The sequence below is a fragment of the Sus scrofa genome, chromosome 4 (assembly GCF_000003025.6).
Source record: "Sus scrofa isolate TJ Tabasco breed Duroc chromosome 4, Sscrofa11.1, whole genome shotgun sequence".
Taxonomy (NCBI): Eukaryota; Metazoa; Chordata; class Mammalia; order Artiodactyla; family Suidae; genus Sus; species Sus scrofa.
Genome location: NC_010446.5, coordinates 31,058,817 through 31,078,390, shown reverse-complemented (window position 1 = coordinate 31,078,390; position 19,574 = coordinate 31,058,817). Strand labels below are relative to the sequence as shown.

Sequence of the window (19,574 nt, the reverse complement as noted above, 5' to 3'; positions counted from 1 at the left end):
AGCATAGGATTTGGTTTGTAGTTATTACCTCTTTGGATATAGTCAGATCAAAAATAATATTGAAAAGAATTTGCGGGAGTTCCTGTTGGGGCTCAGAGGGTTAAGAACTCAACTAGTATCCATGAGGATGTGGGTTCAATCCCTGGCCTTACTCAGTAGGTTAAAGATCCAACAATGCCACGAGCTGTGGAATAGGCTGCAGAGCTGGCTTGGATCTGGTGTTGTGTCTGTGACGTAGACTGGAGGCTAAAGCTCCAATTCAACCCCTAGCCTGGGAACTTCCATATGCTGCAGATGCAGCCCTAGAAAGAAAGAAAAAAAAGAGAATATCTGGAAGTTGGAATTTTTAAATAATAATAAATTATATAAAAAATAAATAATATAATAATAAAATCAAAGTTTATGTTTCATCTTAGGAAAACATAGTGAAGTAGAAAGTAGTGCCAAATTGAAATTAAAATACCAGTACAGAATATTAACCTAGATGGTCAGGGTTTTTTCACCAATGGATATTCTCATGTTAAATGTATTAAAATAGTTAGTACTCTCCCATTCATAACATTTTTCCCGATGTGACTATCAACTCTTGTTTATAATTACAGCTGAGCTTGGGCTTAGAAACATTTGTGAAATACATTCTTTCCTTCTTTGATTTTTTTTAAAAGAAAGTATCATCTGAAAATATGATTCCAAAATTCTTATATATACCCACACACACCATTTGTACATATAGCATGGATATTAGAATTTAATATAAATCACAGTATTTTAGAACAAATATAAAATACTTTAGCTATGACCTTGGGCTGTAGGCATTAAGAATTCAAGGAGAGTTCTTTTTCTGATGTTTCTAAATCCTTTGTCTAATGAGTCTACTAACAAAGCCTTTTATTTATAGGGAATTAAACGGAAACCACTAAAGCAGTCCTGATAATATCCACTCGCTTTCCTGTTATTAAAGAGCCTTGCTGTGCTGTGGAGTAGACAAACACTCTAATCTCACCTGTTTTATTTCTGGTATAACGTCATGGGCTGGTGACGAGTTGGTAGTCATTTAAGAGGCTTATTTAGGCACTCAGTACCCAAGAAGGGGAACCCTGAATCATTTTAAGATGTACTAGCAACAAAGTGAAAAATACCATGAGGCCTAACTGCTGAATTATGAGTTGGTTCTGACATGAGCATTTTCACAATGCTGGGCAAATCCATCTACAGGATACTGAGCCAGCAGCCTGCTGCCTACAGTTTGGGAACCGCTCATTATTAACTGGTCATGTTTCAGGGTAGCCCCCCAGAGGGTAGGTACCACATCCAGCTTTTGCTAAAAGACCAGCCTATTGCCATGCCTGGACCCTATGTGCCCTCTCCCCATTTTTGCCAAGGCCTGGGACATCCACCTTGATTTCTGTCCATGTCCAAAATCTGTTGCCTTTTTCAGACTTTATTTACCTCCTTTTCTTTTTCTTGTTGCACCCTCAGCACACGGAAGTTCCTGGGCCAGGGATCAAATCTGAGCTGCAGCAATGCCAGATCCTTAACCTACTGTGCCGCAGCAGGAATTCCTATTTACCTTTTAAGTTTACTCTAGATGTCCACTTAATCAGATTTTTACCTGAATAAAAATGTCAGGGACAGAAAGAAAAGATACATATGCTCATGAGTTCACAGCTTAGCACTATTCAGTTTGTAAAGGCTTGGGAAGAATTTATTTTATTTTTTTAGGGCTGCACCCACAGCATATGAAAGTTCCCAGTCTAGGAGTCAAATCAGAGCCGCAGCTGCTGGCCTACACCATAGCCACAGCAATGCCAGAGCTGAGTGACATTGGCAACCGACACCTCAGCTTGCAGCCGTGCCGGTCCTTAACCTACTGAGCAAGGCCAGGGATTGAACCCACATCCTCATGGATACTAGTCAGATTCTTAACCCACTGAGCCATAATAGGAACTCCTGGGAAGAATTTCTGTGTGCTGCACATCTCACAATTTCTCTAAAAGCACAATAAAAATGTAGCTCCTCCTGAAGGAGAGTAGACAAACAGATTTTTTTTTTCCTTGGGCCTGGTTTAGGGTTCTACCTTTTAAGCAAGTTGGCCTTCATTTCTCCTGGGGCAGGGGCACCAGCAAACAGGAGCATGAAGAAGACCTCAGGCTTGGCATATTCTTAAACCTACTGTGTGGTTAAAGAGGAAAGCAAGCAGAGCCCTTTCTTACTAGGCTGTGAAATGGAGGTTGATTTTATGACAATCTTCTTCTCCAGTCCAGGTGGGTGGGTACAAGTGAAACGTGTGAGTGTGATGCAAGGTGGCTTGTCTCCCCTTCACTGTCACCTTCTAGAAATTGGCCAGGTGGGTTCCTTGGTGTGTTCAAATGTGGTTCCTTAATAGACTGGCTCGTTGTCTGAGGAAGCTGCTCTGACTCCTTTCTACTTCTCTTCACAAGTCAAGGTGTGGCCATGCCCTGGGGCTTTCCTATTTCCTGGCCTCTCTGAATCCATAGGGAGTTTCTCCACCTAGAAATTAAATTTTTACAGCAATCTCAGGTAGAAGCAGCAGTCTTAGTTTTTAATCTCATCCCCGACTCCTCCTTTAAATGACATATGCTTGACTATTTCTGCTGCTTCTATTCCCTAGGATGCTAGGTAATTTACACCTCAGCACCATGTTTACAGATTTTTAATATCTTATCATCAACATCCCAGATTTTGAAAATAAATGAAAAGTTACAAGTTTCTTTGAAGGCATGTTAAACTTTTTGAGAGTATTGATAGTAATTGAGGCTTATGTCTTGGCATGATGCATATTGAATTATAAAATCTACTTTATCTAAGCTCTTCTCTTTTAATATTTAGGAGGAATGTTCTAGGGTTATGAAGGGCTCTACTTAAACTAATGTAACAAGGTGAGGGAAATGTGAAAAAGAGGCTGTGCCAGTGTTTGAAGTCTTAAAGAAACGAGTTCAAATCCCATATCTGTCATTTACTAGCTATTTGACCTTGAGCGAGTGCCACAACCTTGCTAATTTCCCTTGCTCCCTTCTGTTAGGTGGAAATAGGAATAGTACCAACCTTTCAGACACGCCTGTGAAATGAAGTAATGCATTTAGGTCTCTTACCACAATCTCCCTGGCACTATAGTGAGAACACAATGAAGCACAGTGATAGCGCTCTGGACGTCAATATTACTGTGTTCTTTGAAGGTTAAAAGTCTGCTATCTAAATCATTTCTTTCTCTTTTTCATATACTACAAGGAAATTTCACCTCAGCATTACCTATTGTTTACTAACACAGCTTATTGTATAGTTTAAAAGATATGCCACAGAGAAAACTACACTTATGGAAACATATTTCTCACATACATAACTGAAGAGCAATTGCATTTTAACACCCGCCTTTGCTGTACCCACTGAATGGCATTTTCCGTAGGGGATAACAGCTTGCTGTGTGGAGTATAGGGTCTCCTTTTCCGGAGATGCTTTTCCGCATGCCAGCCCCTCCTCCAACAGCCGGGCCCCTGGTGGAGGTGTGGGCGGAGCTTGCGAGACACCAAGTACCAGGCTCACAGGTAACACAACGCTCATCAGATCCGACGGGGCTCCCACACAGCTATAAGGTTGCCTGCTCGCCCGCACAGAAATGACGAAGGACAAAAACAACCCAGGGTAGGTGAGCTCTACCAGCTCCATCTGTTGTTACTTCCTCTGTTATTATGAAGAAAACGTTTCCTAGTTGCATTAGCAAATAGATCTCTGATTTCTGTGCAAGTGGGAAATCAAATCTTTGTGTTTATGGGATCAAACAGATGGATTTCTGTTGCCATTTGTTTCCTGGCAAAATGGGACCATGAACAAGGCAGGCAGCCAAAGGCATGGGGATAAAAGACAGGGAAAACCCTTCTGACATCCTTGGTTTGCTGTCTCCATTACATCCGATCCCTTTCAAAACCATAGTGCTTTGTAATTTTTAAACGATGTTTTTCTGTAATTTCACCTCAGCACTACCTACCATTGACTAACACCTGTTATCGATGGTTTAAATGATTTTAAAGGGTGTGGGGGAGAAAATCATACTTTTTAGTCTTCACTAAAAGTATCTGAAGCATTTATTATATATTTTAGTGTGTTATATTTAGCTTAACACATTTCAAATCACTGTGAAATTATTACTTGAGAAAATGAGTAATAAACATTTGTATTTTTCTGAGAATGATAGTTTTTCAGGCAGTTTGTATTTTAAACTAACGATGGTGTAGGTCTCGCAACATAGAATATCTATTGGATGGTCTCACAATTCAATTGTTTATGGGCAGTGGTAGATGTTTATGTGACCTTTTAGCACATCCGACATAGAAACTCATCTTTTGCCTGGAGAAATTAACTGCCTTTACTCACTAATTCTTTTTTTAACTACAATACTGCGTTCTCTTTTTCTTTGTCTCAGTAAGATGTAGACTATGGCATTAATAGTTCTTAACATCATTCGAGGATCAAAATTATATCATTTTATGTAATTCAAGTATTGTTTTCTGAATGAAGTTTATAGGTGGGTAGGTAGGGAAAAATGTAATTTTTGAAATTTAAATATTTAACCAGATGACTTACTTAGCATTCTGTTGATCATTATCGTTGACCTTGAATTGCATTTTGGAAGTCAGAAAACCAAAATTATCTGGAAACTTAATTTAAAACATATAGAATTTTGGCATGCATTATAGAAATATTTTAGGGGTTGAACTTGCCTAACTAAGAATTAACTTACTTCAACCCATAGTTCCCCTTTGACCAATTTGACTCTGCTTGATAATGAGAAAAACTTGCAGTTCTTCATGCCTTCCTTTCATCAACATTAAATGAGGAAGATCATCCAAAGTTCTGAGGCAAAAGCAGGCAGCTGCATAGACTATACTTTCATCTAAAAAACCAATAGACTTGTTCAGAAACCTTAGCAAATTATTTCTTTAGAAATGGCCTCAATGTACCACAACTTATATTAGAAGATGATGTTTGTTGTTTAATACAGGCTACTGTTCTGTATACGTCACATGTATTAACATAGCTGTCAAACCAGTTTTGTGAGATTGGTGTTATTATTCCTATTGTACTGATGAGGATACTGAGGTATAAGAAAGTAAATAAATTTCTCAGCATCACAGAGCTTGTAAATGGTGGCAATAAATCCATAGTATCTCAGTAATAGAGTTTTTTTAAATGAAAAAAAATCCAGTTCCAAGATTAATTTTTTTTTTTAATTCCATTTACGCTTTTTTCGTTAGACATTCAGATTACAAGATACTTGCTTATGGGTACAAATAAAATAGCACAGACATGTGCAAAGAAAAAATTATGTCCTCTCCCCTTTCTGAACCTACTCTTCTGACAGTGGAGAATACTTCTACATTTTTATTCATGCTTAAGCAGTAAAGTCATGCGTGCTCTCCCACATGCATGCATGTTCTTAAGCAAAAAGAAAAACATCCTATAAACATTACTTTAAAATTTGATATTTTACCAAATTACATGTCACAATAGAGTGATACTTCATATCAGTAGAGAGTTATAGTTCAGCTTTACATGGGTGTGTAATATTTCATGTGATGAATGAACTGTAATTTATTCATGTTAAGATGGCTGTTCAGATAAGTGAATGATCAGTTGCCTAAGTGTTTCAAGTAAACACCTGACAGCGAGATGAGCCAAGTGCTTTAACTAAAGCTAAGGTCTGATTATGAGGATATTCTCATAATACTGAAATTTCTTAGCAATTACTTGATCAAAATTTTATGCCTGGCTCCATCAAGTACACATTTTAATAATTGTTCCCCATCACCCTAAAGACTATGATTGATCCCATCAGTTTCTGTCTCCATGTGGTATCTTAGTGTAGATTCTCTGAAGCAAACCAGAAAGACTTAGAAAATGGAAAAATTGAGATATGTTAAAATTTCAACATTTTTCAACCAAAATTTTCAGTAACATTTTGGTTGATGAGAAAAGTAAAAAGCCTGTATCATTACAATACTAAATTTTGGATTGAAAAGAAACAGTAGGACTTCCCTTGTGGCTCAGTGGGTTAAGGATCCAGCATGGTCACTGCTGTAGCTTGGGTTGCTGCTGTGCCATGGGTTCAGTTCCTGGCCTGGGAACCACCTCATGCCATGGGTTGGGCCAGAAAGAAAAAAAAAAAAAAAAGGAAAAACAATCAAGACAATAAACAAGGACAGGCTGCTCTGAAATAAACACCTCGCCTGGGGTATTCTCCATATTCTCCTTGCCTGGGGTATTGTTCCATGGCTGACTGAACAGCAGTTCACCATATACAACAGTCCAGCTCTCCTGTGGCATCAGTCATATTTCGTGTAGAATGAAACAGGCATCTTTAAGCCACCTGGGTGCCTCTTGAGCATAGGAGAATTATTCCTTAAATACTTTAATGTTTCCATTTTATAAAGCTCTGAAAGATGTATTTTTTTCTCTTGAGTTTGAAAACAAAGCCAATCTTCTACGATTATTTATACTTCCTTTTTGTGCCTCAGAAGAGTAATTCCTCATTTCCTTATTTCTTGAGAACAAGCAGCTCATCAAGTCATATGCTTGACTTTTCCTGCTTCTAGAACTGAAGCAAGTCTGCTTAGCAGGCAGTATTCTGTAAAGCAGCAAAGAGTGCTATTCAGCAATGTCCCCATCACAGATTGGGAACCAAGAGAGAATGTAACACATTATTTGTGCTCCTGTGGAACCCATCGAAGCTGGAGACCTGGGGCCTGACTCTGTTCACATCTTAAAGTGTCTGAAAAGAAATTTTGCATTGTGTTTATTTGTTCAAGTTTTAGTGCAAAAAATATATATGCTCTTGAAGTGATGACAAGAACACAGTCATCTGAGAATGAGAGTTTTAAAGTTGATACTCTGAACATTCTGTTCTGGACCATCTGGAATCTAGGGCTGCATCTGAGTGTATGATATTGGAAATCTTACAAGTACATATACTGGCTCTAATATATATTTTTATTCATACGGATGAATTCTGCCCACTAAGGAACAGAAACTTATCCAGAAAATGCATCATAGTGGTTGTTCTTTAAATATATACCATTCAGAATAAAGGACTTGTTCTTATAATTTTGACATTTTGAGACATTTTATGTACAGTTATTCCCTTCAAAGCCTGTTCAGTTTCAAAGAATAATAGGAATTTTTTCTTTTTGTTTTTTAAATATTGGTTTTGATTATGCTGAAGTATGCTGGTTGGAATAGTAATGATTTAAAAATAGCACAAAGATGGAGTTCCACATAGCTTAGTAACGAACCTAACTAGTATCCATGAGGATGAAGGTTCGATCCCTGGCCTTCCTCAGTGCAGGATCTGCTCAGTAAAGGATCTGGTGTTGATGTGAGCTGTGGTGCAGGTTCAGACACAGCTTGGATCTGGCATTACTGTGGCTGTGGCCTAGGCCAGCAGCTGCAGCTCCAATTCAGCCCCTAGCCTGGGAACTTCTATATGCCACAGATGCAGCCCTAAAAAGCAAAAACAAAATAAAATAAGCACAAAGAGACAAAGCTTTATATAGTATAAAATCTTTGTTGTTCTCCAGAAACGCTCATATCTGTTGAGACTAGCAATAAAAATTTAAAATCTTGTACACATCTGTAATTTAGTTCAACAAAGATTTCTTTACTTTTACTTAGCAAGGCATTTGGCTTTTTGTTATAAGAAGATTCAAAAATGAATAAAACTCAGTTCTAGCTCTCTTGATTTTACTGGTTAGTGGCTGAAACTCAGAGTTAAATGTGCAGAATTTTTAAAAAATTTTATTGAAGTACAGTGTTATATTAATTGACGCTATACAGCAAAGTGTATATTTCATATTCTTCTCCATTATGGTTTATCACAGGATATTGAATGTTGTTCCCTGTGCTATACAGTAGGACCTTCTTTATCCATTCTGCATATAAAAGTTTACATCTGTCAGTCGCAAACTCCCAGTCCTTTCCTCCCCATCACCCCTCCTCCTTGGCATCCACAAATCTTTTCTGTGTGTGTTTCTGTGTCATCAGTATGTTCATTTGTACCATATTTTAGATTCCACATGTAAATGATAACGTATGGTATTTTTTTTCTCTTTCTGACTTCACTTAGTATGATAATCTCTAGGTCTATCCATGTTGCTGCAAATGTCATTATTTCATTTTTTCTGGCGGAGTAGTCTGTACATATATACATACATCTTCTTTATCCATTCATCTGTTGATGGTCTAAATGTATAAATATTAGTATGGTGTAACATTAAGAAGACTGCTTTATGTTCCAACAGTGTGGCGTTGAAAACACAAGGCCATGAGATGATTTGGGGAAAAGAGAGCATACGTAACTAAATGCCCACTTAGCTCAGGGTCCCAGAGTCTGGCAAATACTTCAGAACATTTTATGTGTGAAACACAGACCATGGTCTAGCTCCTGCCTCCATCTGCACTTGATTTCTTTCTATTAGCGTCATGTATGTAGAAAGATACAGGACAAAAAAGTGACTCATTCTTCAAAGGTAATTCTCAAATGGCAGAAGATGATGCTGAATCCCACTGTTATCCAAAAGAGAAGCCTAACATTAGCCGAATTTTTTATTGAAGCTTTTTAAATTTGTGAAATGCATGTAAATCTGAACTCAAAGACAGCATTCTTTTAAATCTACTCTATAAATATGACAGCAGACCAAAATGTTGAGGTTAAATTAACAATTCATTCATTTATTATTTATATTTACATGTATGTATGTATGTATTTAAATTTACATGCTCAGAAGTATAAAAGAGAAACTTTTAAGTAACAGGAAATTTTCCCCATATTATCTTTACAAAAAAGGATCTTTAGACCACTCAGTATCTGTAGACACTTTTGCTTTCTCTTACATCTAAGTGCATCATGGAGTAATTCTAAAAACAGTCACCCTCTCCATTTGATGTTGGGCTTTTAAATTGATCACCAATTTACTGCTCTTGGCATTTCACTTTTTGAGAAGCATTTTAAATTAATTGCATACTTTAACGGGACTATATTAGAAACCTTTTCCCTTGCCTTTTATTGTTTATCTTGAAACTTAATGAAAACTCTTTTCAGGCTTGTTTTTATGTGTAATCCAATTTAGAGTGATAAAATATTTGAAGGCCTTTTTAAATAACGTAAACGTAAAGGCCATCCTTTAGTGGGTCTCTAGTGCTCCAGGGTTAAGTTGGAACCCTTTAATGTGACGTGGAGCCCCTCGGCTTGTATTTGCTCTAATGTCTCCCTACTGTCTATAGGCATACCCGTATATTGAAAATTGCTCCATATATGTTTTTCCCTTTCTCAGCTCTGTGCTTTTGCATAGGCTTACCTCTGCTGAGCATGCCCTTTCTTGGACTATCCACTTTGTGGCTTTTTTGTACTTCTTCAATGTCTGGTCATATGTGACTCCTCCTTGGAGGTCCGTGCATCTCCAGGCAGTGCTGTTCAGTTTGAGCTCTCCAGCCAATTTACCTTCATTCACTTCATGACACCTTTCTTACTATCACTTTTTTTTTTTTTTCATCTGTCATATTGACTCCTCTTGGTCTTGCATCTCCAGGCAGTGCTGTTCAGTTTGAGCTCTCCCAGGCCAAGTTTACCCTTCAGTCACTGCACATAATCACATTGGTGTAATCACATCACCTCTCCATCTCTCTCTACCCCCTTCACCTGGGAAGACTCAATTCTCCTTTGTCTTCCCAGGGCTTAGCATGGTGCCTTGCCCTTCATATTGGACAATTTAAGCCTACAGTATATGTATCATTTTGAAAGTGTAATCCGTTCAATGATCAATAGCCCTCAAATGCTATACTGTTTTTCCATCAAGGTGAAGGCCCTTTAAATTGTCTGCTGGCTTTCTTTGATCATAAACTGTGAGCAGTGGGAATCATATTGATTAAATCCTCTTCTTTCTTAGTCCATCCTTTCACTCAGGCCCTCATTATATCTCATACAGACTATTTCAAGGTCTTCCTAGCTAGTCTTCCCTACCATCAGTCTCCTTCTCTGCCATCCAGTCCGTATATCACTGTAAGAACTAACTTCCTTAAAACCTATCTGATCACATCATTCCTATTCTTAAAACCCCTAGGCATACCTATCACAATACATAATCCAGGCTTTTCAGCCCAGCATCTAAAGCTGTAGCTTGGTAGCAGTGAGATCTGGGCCATACCATGTTTGGCTCAACATTATACCCCTCGCACCAAGTGTAGTGATTGGCATATCCTTGGTGTACAATGAATGTACTCTTTCTCTTTTCTTTTTTTTAGGGCTGCACCCACCACATATGGAAGTTTCCAGGTTAGGGGTCAGATTGGAGCTAAAGCTCCTGGTCTATGTGACAGAGCAACACAGTATCTGAGCTGCGTCTGAGACCTACACCACAGCTCAAGGCAACACCAGATCCTTAACCCACTGAGCAAAGCCAGGAATCAAACCTGCATCCTTCTGGATACTAGCCAGATTTGTTTCCACTGAGTGACGACAGGAACTCTGCATGTCCTATTTCATCAAATCTAAGGCGTCAGAGATGACAAAACACAACATCATGTGATATACCACTAAGGGGGAAAGATCTGCAAATTCTAATAAAGCACAATTGTTTCTTTCTTACATCTCTTTGAATTTTTATTTTATTCTTTAATTGTCATTTCCCCAATACACTTTTTTTTCTACTGTACAGCATGGTGACCCAGTTACACATACATGTGTTCATCCTTTTTTCTCCCATTATCATGCTCCATCATAGGTAACTAGACATAGTTCTCAGTACTACACAGTGGGATCACATTGCTAATCCATTCCAAAAGCAATAGTTTGCATCTCTTAACCCCAAGCTCCCAATCCATCCCACTAATTTTTATTTTATTCCTCCTAAAAGACTTTTAAGACTTCTTCAGATAAAAGAAGCTTTTGATTATCTATCACTCAAGTGTATAAATGAAAAGCAACATAAGGCCATTGTGACTCAACAGTAACAAACCTGACAGTATCCATGAGGTTGTGGGTTCGATCCCTGGCCTTACTCGGTAGGTTAAGGATCCAGCAATGCTGTGAGCTGTGGTGTAGGTCGCAGACATGGCTCAGATCCTGAGTTGCTGTGGCTATGGTGTAGGCCAACAGTTGCAGCTCTGACTCAACCCCTAGCCTGGGAACTTGAATATGCTGCAAGTGCAGCCCTAAAAATACAAAAAAAAAAAAAAAAAAAAAAAAAAAAGCAATGTATATGCAACATAAGTGGGTGAAGGTTATTCTTACAACTTTATAATATAAGCTGGACTCTTCTGCCTCTCTTTCGACCGCAGAGTCATTAATATTTGTGTTTTGTTCCATATATTATTGTTCTCTGTTTCATCAGGAGTGTTAGTGATGAAGCATGTCTTAAAACAGTTATTTTATTCCACCTACTTTGCAAGGAAGTTTTATGTGACAAGATCATAACTGCCACCTGTCCAGCTACATCCTGATTTCAGAAGTGTTAAAAGGTTTAAAATAGTAAAGTACATCTCAGAATTGATGAAATAGTGAATTACGCATGGGCTGAATGCATACTATTATTAAAGTGCTCCCAAACTTTCCTTTCAATCTCCTCTCCCCAGCATTCAGCCCACATACTGTTTCTGAACTCTGAGACTTTGAATGGGAGGAGATCCTTTTGTAGCTCTGCTGTTGCATTCATTCCTTTTCACTGGGCATGAAATTTACTTCTCCCCTCTGTTCTCAAACCAACATTAGCTGTTTGTGATCCAATTTAAATGCCATCTTGAAGCCTGCCATCCTCACTACCCCAGATGGACTCCATTTCTGCCTTTCTGATGCTCTCTGAGCATTGTGTGTACACTCATCTTCACACGTCTACATTTTCTTGTGACTGCAAGGCCAAGGGTAAAGACCAACCATGTGGTATTTTCTTTGTAGTCTTGCTGCTGGCACAGTTATTTTTCAGTGAAACTTGAATAAGTATAATTTGGTGTTTCTCTTTCTCTATTTGACTGGAATGATTTGAATTGAGAGAACATTGTTTCAAAGTTTCCCTGGGAGGACTTCTGATACTATTGCTCTTATATGACTGGTACTCTGGGTCCAGTATCATCTAGCAAAGGGCTTGTTATCTTGCTTCAGTTCTGCATTGGTTAAGACCTATGTTTTACAAAACAAACAGAAACTCACTAATCCAATATTTATGTCCATTTCAGGATTGGACAACATATTTGCTAAACATCATTTCACCTTTACCATGTTTACACTAAGATTAGCCAGAGATCAGAGTATGAAAAAGATAACTAAAAGCAGGTTTATAACCTTTAAGAGCAAATTTAAATTCTCAGTTGAAACGTTGTATGTTGATCAAAACATTAGTCAAGGTCCAATGCCTGTTCGTTAAAAGTGTCACCTCATTTCATTAACAAGTGTCAAAACGAACAGTCTATGTCCAAATCCCCAGTATTAGCCATGAGTCATTCTATATATATATATATATATATATATATATATATATATATATATAATAACATGACTCAAAGAGATACTGACAAAGGAACAGGCGATGACCTTCTGGAACAGTATTACTCAAAATACTGCCTGATCCAACCTCTATCAGTCACGTGGAATACTGGATAGACATGCACTATGGGGCCTCACCTTCTGATTCCCTGGATTCTGCAAAATTTTTATAGACATATAAGTTTGAGAATATGTTTTTTCAGATTTGGATGCCCTGAATCTGATACCACAGAAGATAAATTTAGTGTTTTCCTGGTCATCCTACTCTCATTCCCAAATTCTGATAGGGATTTTTTTCTTCTGGGCTGTAAAAGTCAGTGCACTTAGATCCCATAATTCAAAATCTTTGAAAAATATTTTCTAGAATATTTTCATCATTAGCCTTTCACTGTTAAACGCTATAAACACAATGCTATTTCACTCCAGTCTATATACAAGGGGAGTTAAGAACTTTGTGAATACAGATGGAAGAACTAAAAAAGGTCGTTTTGTATTGTATGCTTTCCAGAGGAAATGATCTGTGATATAGAATTAAACAGACAACTTTTAAAAATAATTCTGAGTCACTGCAAGCACTAAGATCTGTGAGTCATCATAGGTCACCAGGGGATGGAGCCATGGCTGGGAATAGATGCAGATACTGTCTTCCATACCATGCCCACTTCCTCCTTCCTCTGACAGCTCTTAATCTAATCATTGGGTCATGTGATCATGATCATATGAAACAGTCTGGCTGTTTTCTCAACAGCTTTTCCTTAAGGATTTTCTAGGCTTCTAGTATACTCAGCAGAAGCAAAATAAGCATTATTTGCTTTATTAAAAAAAAGCATTGGATTATTTTCACAATGAAAAGGACACATGAAAAAATAATCTAACAGTTGACTTTGACTATATCTAGCTCCATTATCTGGCTTTATTTCTATTGATAGGATAGTTATGTTGGAATTTATTTAATAGCATCATTGCAGTTTGAAGTAAAGAGACAAATTGAATCCATCTCAATGAGCATTTTTTTTTCCTCCACATCACAGCTGCACCTGCAATTTTCTTTGCATTTACATCTAGCCATGATAACCTCCATAACAATAAATCAGGCAGCTGTTTGATTACTTTGATTACCTCTAGAGCCTCCTTAATCCCTCTGTGCAACTCCTCTTTCAGTTGGATTCTTAGCAGAGTCCTGTGTAAACCAGGGATGGATAAATGGAGACTGAGGAATCCAAGAGGCGACATAAATGTGAGTGTGTGTGTTCTTCCTGTAAGTTGCAGTTATGTTTATTGTAAACATTTTACAAAAAAAACCTCATTATTTGAATTGACCCCTAATGAAGTGGTTATGACATCTGATTGGCATCATTCTTACCACATATTTTAGACAGTGTTCATCAAAATCTGCAACCTCTCTCCACCTCCTAAGCTAGGATTTACCAATTTAACATCTACTTATTGATTAAAGACCTGTCCTAAATTCCCCCAGTGTCCCAGCCATTGTGCTGGGCACTGGGACTCGGGTGAGCAAAATCGTCACTTCTTCCCACGCACTTTCTTTTCTCCAACTCTCGCTTGGCCAGTGCTTATGAGGAGTAGTCTTTTCTCTTTCTGTTACCATCTTAAAAAGCAAACCAATTTCTGACCTATACAGGGAGAAGGTGGGCCAGGATCTTGAGACTAGCATATCTGCTGCTCGTTGAGCTTAGTATGTCTGTAATGACATGCCCTCACTAATACATGCCCGGTTTTGCATACAGCAGCAGTTACCACGGTGTTTTCAGATTCTGATGCACTGAATCCGATACCACAGAAGATAAATTCAGTGTTTTCCTGGTCATCCTACTCTCATTCCCAAAAAACTATCTTTGAATTTAATAAAAGGTAATCTTTGTGATATACTTCAGGCTGTCATAAAAACGACATCGCCATTATTCACCCAATGTCGCAGGCCAGCTGTGCTGCACATGCTAAGTAAAATCAAAGGGAGGTGGATCATCCATATATGCCTCTTTCCCTCCAGCTGTAGAGCTGACTGTCAATTCATCGTAGTCACTCACTTATTCTTTCATTCCTTTTAAAATAAAGTGCATACTGAGTGCCTGCTTGTGGCAGGTATGGTGCTAGGTACAAGAGATGCAGTGGTTGACAAGGCAGAGATGGCCCCAGCATTGTGGATCCCAGTCTGTCACTTGCAGCTGATTTTAAATTTACTTTTGACACCATTGCTCGAAGTCAGTGCCTTCACCAGTTGACAGTGACCCAAGAATCACCGGGAATTTCTTTACCCCTAGAAATGTCACCACATCTCTTTACACCTGGAAATATCTGTACAGACTTTCAGTACACTGTCTGGGGCTGCCCTGTCCTTCAAGAGCTGCCACAGTTTCCAAGTGCAGGATTTAATGCCATCATCATCTTTTCATGTATAAGAAACGTGACTCACAGCCCCCTGTCCTCTGCTTCCAGCAATCTGGGGATTGCGTGGAAGATGGCATAGTGGATTCTGATGAGACTCAAAGACCTGGGTGGTTTCCTACATGCCATTTTCTGGCATTTTGAAAATATATGTGTCAAGTCTGTAGGGCCATCCACAGTCTTGCTTTCAGAAGTATTTCTAATGGTAACTTAGGAGCTGTAAAAGCAGTCTCTAAAAGTGGCTAATCTCTGTGCCACATATTGGGGCGAAATCCTGTCCATTGCTGAACTAAATTGTGTAATGATCATTTTATAAAAGTAAGTTAATAAGCATACACTCTGCCTGGGCATTTCAGAGTTTGGGATATGTTCTTATTAATATATCTTGTTAAGGAGAAGACTTTCTGTAAGGCAAAATCTCCCTGTATTTAGGATGTGCCAGTCAAGTATGCCGGCCTAAGTCAGGTGACTGGCAGATGATGCAAATCACCCCCAAAGAAATTCAGTTATTTTCTTGGTGTTGGTGTATGATATTCACACTGTGTTTACCTGCTCAGAAAGGTTGACACTTCTCTTTGTCTTTCAGGGCAAAGATTTTATTTTATTTTTTTATTTCATTTTTTGCTTTTTAGGGCTGCACCTGCAGCATGTGGAAGTCCCAGGCTAGGGGTCGAATCAGAACTACAGCTGCTGGCCTATATCACAGCCGTAGCAATGTGGGATCTGAGCAGTGTCTGTGACCTACACCACAGCTTATGGCAATGCCAGATCCTTTAACCCACTGAGCGAGGCCAGGGATCGAGCTGGCGTCCTCATGGATGCTAGTGAGACTCTCTACTGCTGCGTCCTCATGGATGCTAGTCAGGCTCTCTACTGTTGAGCCACAATGGGAACTCCAGGGCAAAGATATTAGACTGTCCCGGGACTGTCACTTTTTGTTCCTTTTGAATTTATCTCCCCATCCCATACACACTATGCCCAGGATTCTTGTAGAGACATAAAAAAAAGTTTTAACTGGAGTTCCCGTCGTGGCGCAGTGGTTAACGAATCCGACTAGGAACCATGAGGTTGCGGGTTCGGTCCCTGCCCTGGCTCAGTGGGTTAAGGATCCGGCGTTGCCGTGAGCTGTGGTGTAGGTTGCAGACGCGGCTCGGATCCCGAGTTGCTGTGGCTCTGGCGTAGGCCAGTGGCTACAGCTCTGATTCAACCCCTAGCCTGGGAACCTCCATATGCCGAGGGAGCGGCCCAAGAAATAGCAACAACAACAACAACAAAACAACAACAACAAAAAAAAAAAAAAAAAAGTTTTAACTATGGAACCACCAATGGTCTTGCAAGGAAAATGCCACCAACTCTGATTAAATATCTTTCATTGTTCCACTTTCTTGAGGCTCAGCCTGTCTAAACTCTGTCCTACTAAGGAAACACTGAAAAGTCGCTCTGTTGTCATAACTCAACAAATAAAATATGACAGTGATATCAAATTATCGAGCATAGTAAATGTGTATGTATGTGTATATAGTTGTGGCCTCGGGAAAAAAATTTAACTGGTCTCTTTACTGTTTCTTTTGTGAAAAAGGAAGAAGCTCCATGGGTTATCCTACTTTTATAGAAGCCTATTTAGGCCCCTCTGCCATTTTTATGGGCAAACAATTCATTTCTAAGCTGTAAATTTAGAAACATGAAAAAGAAGAGTATAAATCAATCCTATCTTTAATGGGGCATTGAGAAATTTTACTTAAAGCATGTTATCATAAGTCAAGTTGCTTATAAGAAATTCTATTTTAAAAAGTTATTTCCATAGAACTTATAATAATAATAACCTGTAACAATAGTAAAACGAGTGATACTTTTTGAGGAAAATGTGCCAAGCTCAGTTAAAATATTTTCTCAGTTATAGATAAACTCCACTAGTAATTCTCAAACTTACCTTTAATTAAGGTACTTCTCTCAGAGAAGGATTCTGAAGTCATGGATCCAGTTTGAGCATTCAGTGTGGTGCTCTCTTAGCAATACCTACCAGGGACAAGACAACAGAAATTGTAGCACGTGTGACCTCTAACATATATGTAGTGTAATCCTGTGTATTCTTAGTACATTTATAATAGCACCAGATGATGGAATGTTCAATTCTACTTGGATTATTCCATATACTTTTAAAATCAGGTGTCTCCCACTGGAGTAAAATTTGATTACAGAAGGTTATCATATTTTGTACCGCCTTATGTTTTCCATAGATTCTGGGCAAATTTGGGGTATGCAGTAATTGCTCAAACATGTATTGACTTGTTAAAACAGTGCAATTGAATGACAGTCAGTTCTGCCTCCACAGGCTTATATAAAATCTCACAGAGAAGTGCAGTAATGGGAGCCTGTATATTCAGATTTATATTTAAAATTATATATATATTTATATATGTATAATTGTATAATATATTTTATATTTATATATTATGTATTACTATATACAAAGTGATATCACAAATATATATGTAAACAATAAATTAATATAAAATATGTATTACTTATATATTTTATATCATCCTCAAGACAGGATGTTTAGCCTGAAGGAAAGAACACAAGGGGGACATCATAGCCAAGCACAGAATTTGAGAATCTGTTTATCTAGTAGTTAGATTTGTCCTGTGTGGCCTTAAAAGTAAATTAGGGCTAGCAGTTTGAGATTATGTGAACAGATTTTGGCTCACTGACAGGAGAAATTTTCCCAAATTCAGATCTGGCCAGTGTGAGAGTAATCTGCTTTGGGAAATGATGAGTTCCTTTCACTATATGTATTTTTATATAAAATATGAATTGGGGGGAATTTTTGTATAAAATAGGAATTATTATTTATATAAAATAGGAATTATTTTTGTGTAAAATAGGAATTTGGCAAGTGTTGGGTGAACGGTTTAAATAGATGGCCTTTATAGTTATTTTAAAGCCAAAAATATAGAATTCTTGCTTATTCGAAGTTTCTTTATTTGTAAATAATAATACCTGCCTTTCCCATCACAGCTGGTAGTGCAGATGAGAATAGATAATACAAGTGATCCTTGAGCAACACAGGTTTGAACCACATGAACCCTTGAACCAAGTGAGTCCACCTAAATGCAGATTTTTATCAACAAATATTGAAACAGTATCTTCAGTTTACAGATCTTTAAGTTAACTAAATGTGGGCCGGTGGAGGGGGGAGATTGTGTTTGATTAGAGATCACAATCCATGGATCAAAAATCTAGGGGTTTGAGTCCTGATTCTCTCCAAATGTCTCAGCTTCCGGCCGTGGGTGAGTCATTTATGTGTTCCTCTGTTTTTGAGGCAGAAATAGTAGTACACAAATTTTCAACTGTTTGTGGGGGATCAGCGCCCTTAACCCTCACATTGCTCAAGGGTCAACTATATATGCAAAATGTTGCGAAAGATGTTAGGAATAAGTAATTCTATTGCGCCAAAGGAAGTTACTCATTAATGAGCATGAATCAGATCTGACTAATGCTAGAGTTATTCATTAGCATCTATAAGAAACATCCAATTTAAAAGAACTAAATTCCATGAACTTGTATTTTTTGAGGCTTACGTTTAGAGAAAAGGATACTGACTCCGTTTAAAGGGACTTGGGTACTGATGGATGTATTTCCCTTTCATATTTATTTTCTAGTTAGCAGTATTAATGTATTGTTTTTCTAGTACATAAAAGATCTTGGGCGATCTTACAGATGGTTTTTTGTTGATTGGTCTATTAGACTATTTTGTATATCTCAAAGCAGTTTTGGAAAAGGATAATAATCTCTTCCAGAAAATTATACCTCTGTAAATAATTTAGAAGAATTCAAATCATTTTGGGGAAACGAAACTAGATTTCTCAGGTTTATGTACATTCCTACAGCAGTCTTTGTTAACCTTTAAAGGACACATGGTTTGTCTGATTGTTATGCTTTAGGCAACATGTGAAAGTGCGAATGGAATATTATATTGAATTTCTTATCATTGTTTCTGCATTGAATATGTTAGTTTATTTTTCCACCTCTGTTTCAGTCATTAATCCATTCATAGACTCTTCAGTTCCTGTGGGGAACTCTGGGAGAACACGTTGCTAGCAAATGCAGTACAAAATCTTGGATAGACTATTTCAAAGTATAATAAGAGGCCATGAACTAGTTTTTCATTAGACCGAGAAAGGCATAAAGGAAGGCTAGGTGGTCTAGCTCCCTTTAGAGAAGTGACATAGAGGTTGATACCATAGCAAGGCCATAGCCTACCATGGTTCAAGTCCTAGTTCAACCATTTCTGAGCTGCGCGACCTTGCTGAACTACTTAATTTAAGTTTGTCTCAACCAGCCTGTCAGGGAAGCAGGGAATTTAAGAGCACCAATGTCATTGTATTATTTGTATAAAGTACTTAGGGCAATTCTGGGACAGAGTAAGAGCTCATTAAATGTTTATAGCTGTATTTTAGAGTCCTTGTTAGAATCAGGAAAACCTGAGCTCTAACCCTGACTCACCTGGGGAGCACATAGTTTGTTCTTGCTCTTAGCAATATCAGTTTTTTCGTCAATATATAATTGATTTTATTCAAAACCACAGGTGCTTCTGCATTGCAGAATGCAATTTCAGGGCCTCATT

General features: G+C 38.1%; 1 protein-coding gene across 5 annotated transcripts in view; it reads left to right on the top strand.

The window, feature by feature from the left end:
- The window catches only part of OXR1 (oxidation resistance 1), a 519,109-nt gene that overhangs the window by 176,562 nt on the left and 322,973 nt on the right, over positions 1 to 19,574 (top strand). For 2 of the 5 annotated variants that reach the window (XM_021090590.1, XM_021090589.1), the window contains exon 1: positions 3,432 to 3,660. The exons of 2 other annotated variants lie outside the window; for them this stretch is intronic. In XM_021090590.1, the coding sequence (XP_020946249.1) occupies positions 3,635 to 3,660 (26 nt within the window). In that variant the 5' untranslated portion in view covers positions 3,432 to 3,634. Of the gene's footprint in view, positions 1 to 3,431; positions 3,661 to 13,761; positions 13,779 to 19,574 lie in introns of those variants that run through there. One more of the 5 variants, XM_013996554.2, reaches the window with a different exon arrangement.